This window comes from Ornithorhynchus anatinus, chromosome 6 (genome assembly GCF_004115215.2).
Source record: "Ornithorhynchus anatinus isolate Pmale09 chromosome 6, mOrnAna1.pri.v4, whole genome shotgun sequence".
Classification (NCBI taxonomy): domain Eukaryota; kingdom Metazoa; phylum Chordata; class Mammalia; order Monotremata; family Ornithorhynchidae; genus Ornithorhynchus; species Ornithorhynchus anatinus.
Genome location: NC_041733.1, coordinates 46,627,553 through 46,640,029, shown reverse-complemented (window position 1 = coordinate 46,640,029; position 12,477 = coordinate 46,627,553). Strand labels below are relative to the sequence as shown.

Here is a 12,477-nt window from a genome sequence, read left to right as displayed (position 1 = left end):
CCCTGTGGAAAGGGCCCGGACTTGGGAGTCACAGGTCATGAGTTCTAATCCCTTCTCCGCCACTTGTCTGCCGTGTGACTTGGGGCAAGTCCCTTGGACTTCTCTGGGCCTCAGTTCCCTCATCTGTCAAATGGGGATGGAGACCGCGAGCCCCACGTGGGACCATCCGATAACCTCGTATCTACCGCAGCGCTTCGAACAGTGCTTGGCACCTTAGTAAGCGCTTCACCAATACCATCATCATCCTCTCCTAAGCACTCAGTACAGTGCTTGGCACGCAGTAAGCGTTGGGTAAATACGACTGAGTGAACAAACGATTACGGTACCGGTGAAGCGCTCACCGTGTGCCAGGCACCGGACTGAGCGTGGTGGGGGGGGGGGGATCCAAGCGAACCGGGCGGGACCCGAGTCCAACGCGGGGCTCGCGGTCCCCATCTTCCAGAGGAGGGAACTGAGGCCCGGAGAGGCGAGGCGACTGGCCCGAGGTCGCCCGGCGGAGCCGGCATTCGAACCCGGGACGCGTCTCACGTTTCCTCCTCCTCCAATCCGTTTCCCCGCCGTCTCCCCCTCTGGACCGCAAGCCGGTCGTGGGCGGAGAAGGCGCTCGCCGGCTCGTATCGCTGATTGACCGACTGAGACCAGGGCAGGTGACCTCACAGGTCACCAGAGGGAATCGAGTCATCGAGGGGCAGGGCGGCCTAGCGGGGAGAGCCCGGGCCCGGAGGGATCTGGGTTCTAATCCCGGCTCCGCCGCTTCTCGGCTCGGCCGGGTCGCTTCACTCGTCTTCCGGGAGCCGGGGCCGACCTCAGGACCTCGTATAAAACTGAGGGGATTTCCTAAGCGCTCGCTACGTGCCGAGCACCGTTCTGAGCGCTGGGAGAGACGCAACGTGATCGGGCTGCCCCAGGTGGGGCTCCCGGTCTCCATCTCCATTTTCCGGCCGAGGTCACCGAGGGGCGGAGAAGCGAAGCGGCTCGCCCGAGGCCGCAGACGGGTGGCGGGGCGGGGATTGGAACCCAGGTCCTCTGACTCCGAAGGCCGGGCTCTTTCCACCGAGCCCCGCTGCTTCTCGAGCCGTGCCGGGCGGCCGGGGATGGCTTAATGAGGAGAAGCGCGTGGCTCGGTGGAAAGAGCCCGGCCTTGGGAGTCGGAGGTCCTGGGTTCGAATCCCGTCACTTGGCAGCTGTGCGACCGTGGGCAAGTCACTTCACTTCTCTGGGCCTCAGTTCCCTCACCCGGAAAAGGGGGACGAAGACGGCGAGCCTCCCGTGGGCCAACCCGATGACCCCGGGTCTCCCCCAGCGCTCAGAACGGCGCTCGGCACAGAGTAAGCGCTTGAATTCCAACATTGTAATTTTTATCCCAGACCTGCCCCGCCCCCTCAGAACCAGCGTCCCCCGGGCAGAGTCCCGGACCCCCCAGGACGGGCAGAACCCGGGCCCACCGGGCTCGGAGGCAAAGGGGGCCGACAGGGAAGGCTGCGACGAGGGGGGACTTTATTCCGGAACTAGAAAATAAATAAACCCGCCGGCCGGACCCCACCCCCGCCGGCCGCCCACCGGGGGCCGGCGACCGGGCCCCGCCCCCCGCCCCTCCGGGGGGCCGCGGGCCGGGTTGGCGTGCGGATCCCCGGTTCCCGGCCCTGGCCCGGGGTTGGGGGGGCGGCGGGAGGGGATAGGGGGCCGGGAGGGGGTCAGCCCATGTTCTGCCGGTTGCCATAGCCACGGGGATGCGTGTCCTTCCACTCATCCCACCCTCGGGCTTTCTGCAGGGCTTTCTCCTCCTCCTCCTCCTCCTCCTCCTCCTCTTTCTTCCGCTCTTGGTCCCGTTCTTCTTCTTCCGCCGCCCCTGCAAGACGGTCCGGAGAGCGGCGGAGGGCTTAGTCCGGTGCTCGGCACACGGTAAGCGCTCAAGAAACCCAACCGAATCGACTTCTCCCCCTCCCTTCCGCGTCCTCCCAACTTTCGCTCCCCTTCCTTCGTCGTCCCCGCCCCCCGCCCCCGTCCCGGCCCCGCGTCCCCTACGTCCCCCTCCCTCATTTATCTGTTGCCCACTTGTTCATTCCAAGCGTTTAGTACAGCGCTCTGCACATAGTAAGCGCTCAATAAACACTACTGAATATTGAAGGAATCCTCTCTCTTCCTGCCCCTCTCCCCGTCCTCGAGCCTCTCAGCTCCTCAGGGGCCGGGAAAGGGTCTGTTTATTAACGTATCGTCCTCCCCCAAGCGCTTAGTCCAGTGCTCTGCACACGGAAAGTGCTCAATAAATACGATCGAACGAATGATAATTACGGTATTTGTTGAGCGCTTACTCCGTGCCAGGCACTGTACTAAGCGCTGGGGTGGATACAAATGGGGTCGGACACAGTCCCCTGTCCCAAACTGGGGCTCACGATCTCAATCCCCATTTTCCAGCTGAGGGAACTGAGGCGCAGTGAAGTGACCCGCTCGAGGCAGACAGGTGGCAGAGCCGGGATTAGAACCCACGACCCTTCCGGTTGCCGGGCCCGGGTCCCATCCACGACGCCACGCTGCTTCTCAGCGGAATACCCTCCCAAGCGTTCAGTCGGGTGTTCGGCCCACGCTAAGCGTTCCATAAATAGCTACCGGTGGCCCCGGGGCGGGGCCGATCCGCCCCTTCCACCCCGAACCCAGACCCCGGCGGGCGGCGGCGGTTACCTGCTGGGGTCCCGGGGATCCCCTGGTCGGGCAGCGCCCCCCACTTCTCGTGCTGGTCGTACCACTCGTTCACCGTCATGGTGGCCAGGCTCGGGTAGCCGAGGCCGAAGACCCTGCGGGCGAAGGCCCGGCCGGGGGGGGAGGTCACCGGCTCGGTTCCCCGCGGGGGCGGGCCCCGGGTTCGACCCGGGGGCGGCCCCTCACCCGCCCCCGGGCGCCCCCCACGTCCCGGCCATCGGGGCGACCCCTCTCTGGACTGCGAGCCAGCCGTGGGCAGGGATCGCCTCTCTCCACCTGCCGTATCGCGCCGCCCCGGCGCTCAGTACAGTGGTCCGCAGGCAAGAAGCGCTCGACAGATACAGCTGCACGAACCCCCACCCCTGGGGCAACCCCCTAACCCTAATTCCCGCGACCGACCCCTCCACCACCTCCCCGGGGGACAGCCTCCCACCTCCCCACCCCCGGAGGCGCCCCCCCCCCCCCAAGCCCCCCGCCTCCCGGGGCGTCCCCCCCCAGAGCCGCCCACCCCCACCCGGGCGGGACGACACCTACTTGGCCTGGGCGGCGTCCCGGGTGAGGACGAAGGGTTTCATCGGGGTCGGCCCCGGCCGGGGGCGCGGCGCGACGTGGAGGCCTGGGAGGGGAGGAGGAGGCCGCCGGGTCACGACCCCCGGCCGCCCGGCGCCCACCGCCCGCCCCCCGCCCTCGGAGACCACCGGGCGGGCGGCGGGGGAGCGGCAGGGCGCGAGATCCGAGGGACCCGGGGTGGCCGGGGAATTTGCCTACTGGTTGTTCTATGTACTGCCCTCCCCGAGAGCTCAGTACAGTGCCTCTGCGCACAGTAAGCGCCGATAAATGCAATCCAACGAACTACTCGGGGAGTCGGGGCGGGGGGAACGTGTCCGCCGAAGGCTGCGGGGACGCCCCCCTCGCCATCCGAGCCTTTTCTATTTCTATTAATGTCTTGTCACCCCCTATGAACCCGTCGCGGGCAGGCAATGCGTCTGTTCTGTTCTCTCCCAAGCGCTCAGTCGGGTGCTCTGCGCGCAGTAAGCGCTCCGTAAATGGCACTGACAACGTCCCGGGCCGGACCCGGAGGCAGGGGAGTAGCCTCGGGGGTCTGCTCAAGGCCTCTCCCCACCGGCCACTCATTCACTCGTTCGGTCGTATTTACTGAGCGCTTCCTGTGTGCGGAGCACCGGACGGAGCGCTTGGGAGGGGACGGTGAAACCATCACCGGTCACGTTCCCCGCCCACGACGGGCTGAGAGACGGGGGGGAGGGGGGGATGAAGAAAGGGAGCGGGTCGGGGCGACGCGGAAGGGAGGGGGGGGATGAGGAAAAGTGGGGGGCTCAGTCAGGGAAGGCCTCCTGGAGGCGGCGGGCCTTCCCTAAGGGAGTCCTGACCCTTCTGTCCCCAACTGTCCCGTCTTCAGAAGCCCCCCAAGACCCCGCGGAGAGAGTCCGGGCCCGGGAGTCGGGAAACCCCGGTTCTCATCCCAGCTCCACCGCCGGGAGACAAGCAGCGTGGCTCAGTGGAAAGAGCCCGGGCTTGGGAGTCAGAGGTCATGAGTTCGACTCCCGGCTCCGCCGCTTGTCAGCGGCGGGACCGTGGGCGGGTCGCCTCGCTTCTCTGGGCCTCAGCGACCTCATCTGTCAAATGGGGATGAACCGTGAGCCTCCCGTGGGACGACCCGATGACGCCGTATCTCCCCCGGCGCTTGGAACGGCGCTCTGCCCGTAGTAAGCGCTTAACAGACACCAACATTATTAGTACTAGGACGGCGGGCGGGGAGTGTGTCCGTCTGTCGTCCTACCGTCCCCTCCCTAAGCGCTCGGTCCAGTGCTCCGCACAGGGGGAGCGCTCGCTAAGGACTGACCGGGCTTCTCCGGGCCTCGGTTTCCCCATCTGCGGAACGGGGATAATAATAATGTTGGTATTTGTTAAGCGCTTACTATGTGCCGAGCACTGTTCTAAGCGCTGGGGTAGACATAGGGGAATCAGGTTGTCCCACGTGGGGCTCACGGTTTTCATCCCCATTTTACAGATGAGGGAACTGAGGCACAGAGAAGTTAAGTGACTCGCCCACAGTCACACAGCCGACAAGTGGCAGAGCTGGGATTCGAACTCATGAGCCCTGACTCCAAAGCCCGTGCTCTTTCCACTGAGCCACGCTGGATCCCGGCACGCGTCTCCCCCACCTCCCCTCCGGCGCGGGACGGGCCCGACGATCCTGGATCCCTTCCAGCGCCGGGCGCGCGGTAGGCGCTTAAGCAACGGCCCGGTTCCGGTCGCCGCCAGGAGGCCGCCCCGGGGCTCTCCGGCGGGGGAGGAGGGCGGCGATGCCCCGGGCCGTCGTCCAACTGGGTCGGGGGGGTGGGGCCCGCGGCGTGGGTGACCCCGGGGTCCCCCCCACCTGCTGCCCGAGCTGGTCCCGGCCCCTCAGGATCTCGGCCTCCTGGTCGATGCTCTCGATCTCGTCCAGGCTGGTGCCGACCCACTTCTGCACGTGCAGCAGGTAGTAGGCCCGCAGCTGCTCCTCGTCCGCCCGGCCGCCGTCCACGGCCCCTCTGAGCGCCGCCAGCTGGCTCTCCGCTTCCTTCTTCTGCTTGTACCTGCCCCGGCGGGAGGCGGCGGGGCGGGGGGGGGGGACGGGGGCGGACCGTGTCGGAGGGGAAGGTGGGCTCCCCGTCCCCTCGCCCGGCCGCCCCCTCGCCTCCAGCCCGCGGCGGGGCTGACCCTTTCCGGGAGCTGCTTCCCCGACCCGGCCGGGACGGCCGGGCTCCCCCCTCCCGCAAAATAATCGCAGCGGGGAAGACCCCCCCCGCCCCCCCGGAACGGTGGCTTTTCTCCCCCGCCCTAAAAGTTCCCGGCCTCCTGGGCGGGGAGCCCCCCCCGGGCCCCGAGCGACCCCGGGGCCCCGTCGGCGTGGCCTAATGGATGGCCGCGCGCGGGAGTGGGAAGGACCCGGGTCCCTATCCCGCCTCCGCCCCTTGACTGCCGCGTGACCCTGGGCGACTCGCTTCGCTTCTCCGCGCGCCCCAGTTCCCTCATCCGGTAAATGGGGATGAAGACGGTGAGCCCCAGGAGGGACGGGGACTGGGCCCGACCTCATCATCGGCCTGTATTTATCCCGGCGCTCAGAAGCGCGTTCGACACACAGAAAGCGCCGAACAAATCCCGACAGTATCGTTATTGAGGGTCAGGTGGATCTGAGTTCTAATCCCGGCTCGGCCACTTGTCTGCCGCGTGACCTGGGGCAAGTGGCTTCGCTTCTCCGGGCCTCAGTTCCCCCATCTGGAAAACGGGGATGAAGACGGAGGGCGAGGGGACCGGGACCGTGTCCAACCTGATCAGCTTGGATCTGCCCAGCGCCTAGAACGGTGCTTGACCCCTGGCGGGGGCCCGTCTCTCTCTGCCTGCCCAACTGCGCTTTCCAAGCGCCCGGCAGAGCGCTCGCGCAGAGTGGGCGCTCTCTCGACCCGGACGAGTGAATGACAGGTACGGCCGGGTAATGATAACGTTGGCATCCGTTCGGCGCCTACTACGTGCCGAGCCGCCGTTCCAAGCGGCCGGGGGAGGTACGGGGTCATCGGGTCGGGAGCTCCCCATCCGACCGATGAGGTAAGCGAGGCCCGGAGAAGGGAAGTGACTCGCCCACGGTCACCCAGCTGACAAGCGGCAGGGCCGGGAGTCGGTAGCGGGGTCGGGACCCACCTCTCGATTTTGGCCCGCCTGTGGGCGGCCGCGGCCACGAGGCCGGGCCGGGCCCCGGGAGGCCCGGCGGGGCGTGCGGCGGGGGGCTCGGCCGCGGTCAGCTGGTAGTCCTGGCAGCGCTTGAGGAAGTCCGCGAAGTGGGCGCGGGCCCGCTGCACCTGCTCCAGACGCTGGCCGGGCACCACCTGCTTCAGGGTGAGGGCTCCCCGCAGGGCCGGCACCAGCAGGTACTTCAGGTCCGCCGACGCCACCTCCTCCAGCTCCTCGTTCCGGCTGCCGCCGGGGGGAAGCCCGGCCGGGGACGCGCCGGACCCGCGGACGGCCGGAGGCGAGGCGGGGAGGCGGGGAGGGAAGGAAGAAGGGGCAAGGGAGAGGAAGGGGGGGGGGTGGAAGAGGGGAAGCGGAGGCGGGGGAGGGAAGGGAGGAGGTGGAGGAAGATGGGGAGACGGGGGAGGACGGGGGGATGGAGGGGGAGGAAGTAGAGAGGGAAAAGGAGGGGAGGGAGGGAGGGAGGGAGGGAAGGAAGAAGGGGAAAAGGAGGGGAGAGGGCAGGAAGGGGGGGGGAGAGGAGGGGATGAGGAGAGGGATAATGGGGGAAAGGAAGGGGGAGGAGGAAGAGGAGGAAGAGAAAGGGATGAGGAGGGGGAGGAGGTGGTGAGGAGAGGAAGGAGTTAGGAAAGGAGGGGCGCAAGAAGGGATGGGGATGAGGACAAGGAAGGAGGGGAGATGTGGGGGAGAGGAGGGTATGAGGAGAGAGAAGAAAGGGGAAAAGGAAAGACAAGGGGAGGAAGAAGGGGGGGGAAAGAGGAGAGAAGAGGAAGAGGAAGGGATACGGAGAGGGAAGAAAGGCAGAGGAGGGATGAGGGGAGGAAGAGGAGGGGAAAGATGAGGAAGAAGAGGGGGAAAAGGAGAGGGAAGACGGGAGAAGAGGAAGGGCGAAGGGAGGGAGAAGAGGGGGAGAGATGGGAAAGAGGGAAGAGAGGGGAAAAGGAGGAAGAAGAGGGATGAGGAGAAGGATGGAGGGAGGGGAGGAAGAGAGGGAAAGAGGTGGAAAGGAGGGAGGACGGGAGGAAGAAGAGGAGGGGGGAGAAAGGGAACGAGAGGGGGTGTGAGAAGAGGGAGGGAGGGGAAAGGAGGGGAGAGGAAGGGGGGAGGAAGAGGAGGGGATAGAAGAGAAAGGGAAGGATGAGGGGGAAAGGAGGGGATGAGGGGAGGAAGAAGAGGAGGGGGAGAAGGGGAAGAGGAGGAGACGAGGAAAGGGGAGGAGAGGAGGGGAAGAGGAGGAGGAAGGGGGAAGGAGGAGAGGGAAGAAAGGAAAAGGAGGGACAAGGGGAGGAAGAAGAGGGGGAGAGGGAAGTGAAAAGGAGAGGGAAGAAGGGAGAAAATCAGGGACAGAGGGAGGAAGCAGAGTGGGAGGGGGAGGGATGGCAAAGACGGAAGAAAGGAGGAAGAGGAAGGGGAGGAGGAAAAAGGGGGAAGAGGAGAGGACCGGGGATGAGGAGAAGGAAGAAGGGGGAAAGGAAGGGAGAGGGCAGGAAGAAGCGGGCGGGAAGGCGGGGGGAGAAACGGAAGATGTGGAAATGAGGAGAGGGAAGAAGGGGGACAGGAGGGACCGCGGGAGGGAGATAGAGGAGGAGGGAATGGGGAGAGGGGAGGGAAGAGGAGGCAGGAAGAAGAGGGGGGGAGGGAGGAGGAGGAGGAAGGGAGAAAAGGGGGGAGCGGAAGAGGACGGGATGAGGGGAGGGGCAAGGAAGGAAAGGAGGGGAGAAAGGGAATGAGGAAGGGGAAGGGGACGGCAAGGAGGAAGGGAGGAGCAGGAGGGGAAGGGAGAGCAAGGAAGAGGGGGAAAGGACGGACGAGGGGAGGAAGCAGAGGGGGGAGGAGAGGGAAGGGGAAAGGAGAGGAGAGGAGAGGAGAGGAGAGGAAAGAAGGGAGGAAAAAGAGGGACACAGGGAGGAAGAAAGGTGGGCAGAAGAGAGGAATGGGAAAGAGGGAAGAAAGGGGGGAAGAGCAGGGTTAAGAGGACAGGGAGGAAGAAGGGCAAGGTGTGAAAGCGAAGGGGGAGGAGGAAGGGGAGGAGGAGAGAGGAGGGGGAGGAGGACGAGGAGGAGGAGCGGGGAGGGAAGAAGAAAAGGACAAGGGGAGGAAGAAAGGAGGAGGAGGGGGAGGAAAACAGGACCACAAGGCGGAGGAGGGAAAGAGGAAAAAAACGGGAAAAAAGGGGGGAGAGAGGGAGATGCAAGCGGCCCCCGCCCCTCTCCTCTAGCCCCGCCCCCTCCATTGGTCTCCGTCACCCCACCCGAAGCTCCGCCTCCTTCTCGCGGCCCTGCCCCTCACTGGCCTCCGACAACCGCCCCACCCCTCTAGCCCCGCCCCTCACGCGACCCCGCCCCTCTCATTGGTCTCCGACAACCCCCCTCACCCCGAAGCTCCGCCCCCTTCCGGCCCCGCCCCAGCGACTCCGCCCCCTCATGGTCCCCCGCCAACCCCACGAAGCCCCGCCCCTCAGCTAGCCCCGCCCCATTGGTCTCCGTCACCCCCCCAAAGCTCCGCCCCGTTCCCGGCCCCGCCCCCATTGGCCTCCGACAAACCACCCCACCCGAGGCTCCGCCCCCTCCTCGCGGCCCCGCCCTCTCATTGGCCTCCGTCACCCACCCGAAGCTCCGCCCCCTTCTCGAGGCCCCGCCCCTCACGCGACTCCGCCCCCTCATTGGCCTCCGACAAACCGCCCCACCCGAGGCTCCGCCCCGTCTCGCGGCCCCGCCCTCTCGTTGGCCTCCACCACCCACGAAGCACCGCCCCCTTCTCGCGGCCCCGCCCCCTCATTGGTCTCCGTCAACCCCCTCACCCGAAGCTCCGCCCCCTTCCCGGCCCCGCCCCCTCAGTGAGCCCCGCCCCGCACGCGACTCCGCCCCCTCATTGGCCCCCACCGACCCCCACGAAGCCCCGCCCCTTCCCGGCCCCGCCCCCTCATTGGTCCCCGTCAGCCCCCCCTCCCGAAGCTCCGCCCCCTTCCCGGCCCCGCCCCCACGGACCTCTGCCAAACCGCCCCATCGATGCCCCGCCCCTTTAGCCCCGCCCCCGCCTTCTCATTGGCCCCCGCCAAACCGCCCCACCCGAGACTCCGCCCCCCTCACCTGAAGAGATCGAGCTGTTCCACCATGCGGGCGGCCTGGTCCAGCAGGCTCAGCCCCAGCTTGACCTTGTCCTGCACCTGCCGGGCCGCGGCGGGCTCGCTGCTCGCCTCCACCTCGTCCAGCAGTCGCCAGCCCTGCTCCAGCAGCTCCGGGAGCCGCGGGCGGCTCGCCTCCGCCTCCTCCGCCGCCATCTTTGGGGAGGGCGGAACCCCGGCCGGCCGGGGAGACGCGCTTCCGGCGCCGGCGGCCATCTTGGTAAAGGGCCGCGCGGGACCGGAAGTCCCGGCCTGGGGCTTCGCGGGCGGGGCGGCCATCTTGGTAAAGGAGGGACCGGAAACCGAGGAGTGCGGGATTTCATCGCGAGACTTCGTTCATTCATTCACTCATTCATTCACTCACTCATTCATTCATTCATTCACTCATTCCTTCATTCATTCACTCACTCGCACTTATTGAACGCTTCCTGTAAACCAAGCACTGTCCTAGGCGCATGGGAGAGGCCAAACGAACAATCGTGGCTAGAGCCCCGGGCCTGAGGGTGAGGAGGCCCTGGGTTCGAATTCTGACTCTGCCACTTGTCTGCCGTGTGACCTTGGGCGAGTCATTTCACTTCTCTGGGCCTCAGTTCCCCCATCTGGAAAATGGGGATGGAGACCGCGAGCTCCACGTAGGACCAGCCGATGACCTTTTATCATCTGCCCCAGCGCTTAGGACAGCGCTCGGCCCATAGCGAGCGCTTCACAAATACCGTCGTCATTATCACAATTACTTCTCTGGGCCTCAGTTCCCCCATCTGGAAAATGGGGACGGAGACCGGGAGCTCCTCGTAGGACCAGCCGATGACCTTTTATCATCTGCCCCAGCGCTTAGGACAGCGCTCGGCCCATAGCGAGCGCTTCACAAATACCGTCGTCATTATCACAATTACTTCTCTGGGCCTCAGTTCCCCCATCTGGAAAATGGGGATGGAGACCGCGAGCTCCTCGTAGGACCAGCCGATGACCTTTTATCATCTGCCCCAGCGCTTAGGACAGCGCTCGGCCCATAGCGAGCGCTTCACAAATACCGTCGTCATTATCATCATTACTTCTCTGGGCCTCAGTGGCCTCATCTGTGAAATAGGGATGGAGACCGTGAGCCCCACGTGGGACAACCTGCATACCCTGTAACTACCCCAGTGCTTAGGACAGTGCTTGGCATATACTAAACACTTAACCAATATCATTACCATCCTTATTATTAGCCTGTGAGCCCATCATTGGGCAGGGACTGTCTCTCTGTTGCTGAACTGTACACTCCAAGCGTTTAGTCCAGTGCTCTGCACACCGTAAGCGCTCAATAGAGAAGCAGCGTGGCTCGGTGGAAAGAGCCCGGGCTTTGGAGTCAGGGGTCATGAGTTCGAATCCCAGCTCCGCCACTTGTCAGCTGGGGGACTGTGGGCGAGTCACTTCACTCCTCTGTGCCTCAGTGACCTCATCTGGAAAACGGGGATGAAGACAACCCGATTCCCCTGTGTCTCCCCCGGCGCTTAGAACAGTGCTCCGCACCTAGTAAGCGCTTAACAAATGCCAACATTATTATTATTATTATTATTATTATCATTAATGAAGGAATAAACAGACACGTTGTGACCTTGGGTAAATCCACCTCTCCAGGCCCAAGTTCCCTCATCTGGAAAATGGGGATGAAGACTGAGCCCCACAGGGGACAGGGACTGAGTCCAACCTGACTAACCCGTATCCGCCCCAGCGCTTAGAACAGCGCCCGGTACCTGGTAAGCGCTTAACAGGTACCGTGTTATTATTATTCCCTGCCCACACCCAGCTGGCAGCCTAGAGAAGCCGCGTGGCTCAGTGGAAAGAGCCGGGGCTTGGGAGTCAGAGGTCATGGGTTCGAATCCCGGCTCCGCCCCTGGTCAGCCGGGTGACGGTGGGCGAGTCACTTCACTTCTCTGGGCCTCAGTTCCCTCACCTGGAAAATGGGGATTAAACTGTGAGCCTCCCGTGGGACATCCTGTAACCCTGTATCTCCCCCGGCGCTTAGAACGGTGCTCTGCACCTAGTAAGCGCTTAACAAATACCAACATTAGCGGAAAAGAGCCCGGGCTTCGGAGTCAGAGGTCATGGGTTCAAACCCCGGCTCTGCCACTTGTCAGCTGCGACTTTGGGCAAGTCACTTCACTTCTCGGTGCCTCAATTCCTTCGTCTGTAAAATGGGGACGAAGACCGCGAGCCCCACGTGGGCCAACCTGATCCCCCCGTGTCTACCCCGGCGCTTAGAACGGTGCTCTGCACCTAGTAAGCGCTTAACAAATACCAACATTGTGATTATTAGAGGGAGAGACAGTAATATGAACAAGACGCAGATGAGTGCTGACTCTCCGCTCGTTGCACCGTCCTCTCCCAAGCCCTCGGTGCAGTGTTTTGCACAGAGTAAGCGCTCAGTAGATACGACTGAATGAAGGCACGTAGTAGGTGCTCCATAAATGCCACTGACTGACAGGCCGCCGTCTCGGGCCACCCGCTGGACGTCCGCTCCTACCGCACCGTCTCCCGCAGTTTCACCCAGGGCTCAACCGGTGCTATTTATTGAGCGCCTACTATGCGCCGAGCACCGGACTGAGCGCCTGGCAGAGTCTAACCGAACAGAATCGGCAGGCGCGTTCCCTGCCCGTAACGAGCTGACAGTCTAGAGGGGGAGGCAGACCCTCCTAACTCACCTACATGGCGGCGTGGTCCATTCACTCAGTAGTATTTATTGGGCGCTTCCTATGTGCAGAGCACTGTACCGAGCGCTCGGAACGGACAGGTCGGTAGCGGGTAGGGTCATCCCAGCTCTGCCACCCGTCTGCTGGGAAAGAGCACGGGTTTTTTTGGAGTCAGAGGTCACGGGTTCGAATCCCGGCTCGGCCACTCGTCAGGCTGTGTGACTTCGGGCGAGTCAC

General features: G+C 64.6%; 1 protein-coding gene across 1 annotated transcript; it reads right to left on the bottom strand.

Moving 5' to 3' along the window:
* Nucleotides 1–1,477: 1,477 nt before the first annotated feature.
* IGBP1 (immunoglobulin binding protein 1) lies at nucleotides 1,478–9,776 on the bottom strand. Its single transcript, XM_029067086.2, has 6 exons — nucleotides 9,534–9,776; nucleotides 6,397–6,669; nucleotides 5,065–5,294; nucleotides 3,232–3,277; nucleotides 2,680–2,792; nucleotides 1,478–1,849 (listed from the first exon to the last, which is right to left on the bottom strand). The coding sequence occupies exons 1-6, from the start codon at nucleotides 9,722–9,724 to the stop codon at nucleotides 1,695–1,697; spliced, it is 1,008 nt and encodes a 335-aa protein (XP_028922919.2). The 5' UTR covers nucleotides 9,725–9,776; the 3' UTR covers nucleotides 1,478–1,694.
* Nucleotides 9,777–12,477: the final 2,701 nt, after the last annotated feature.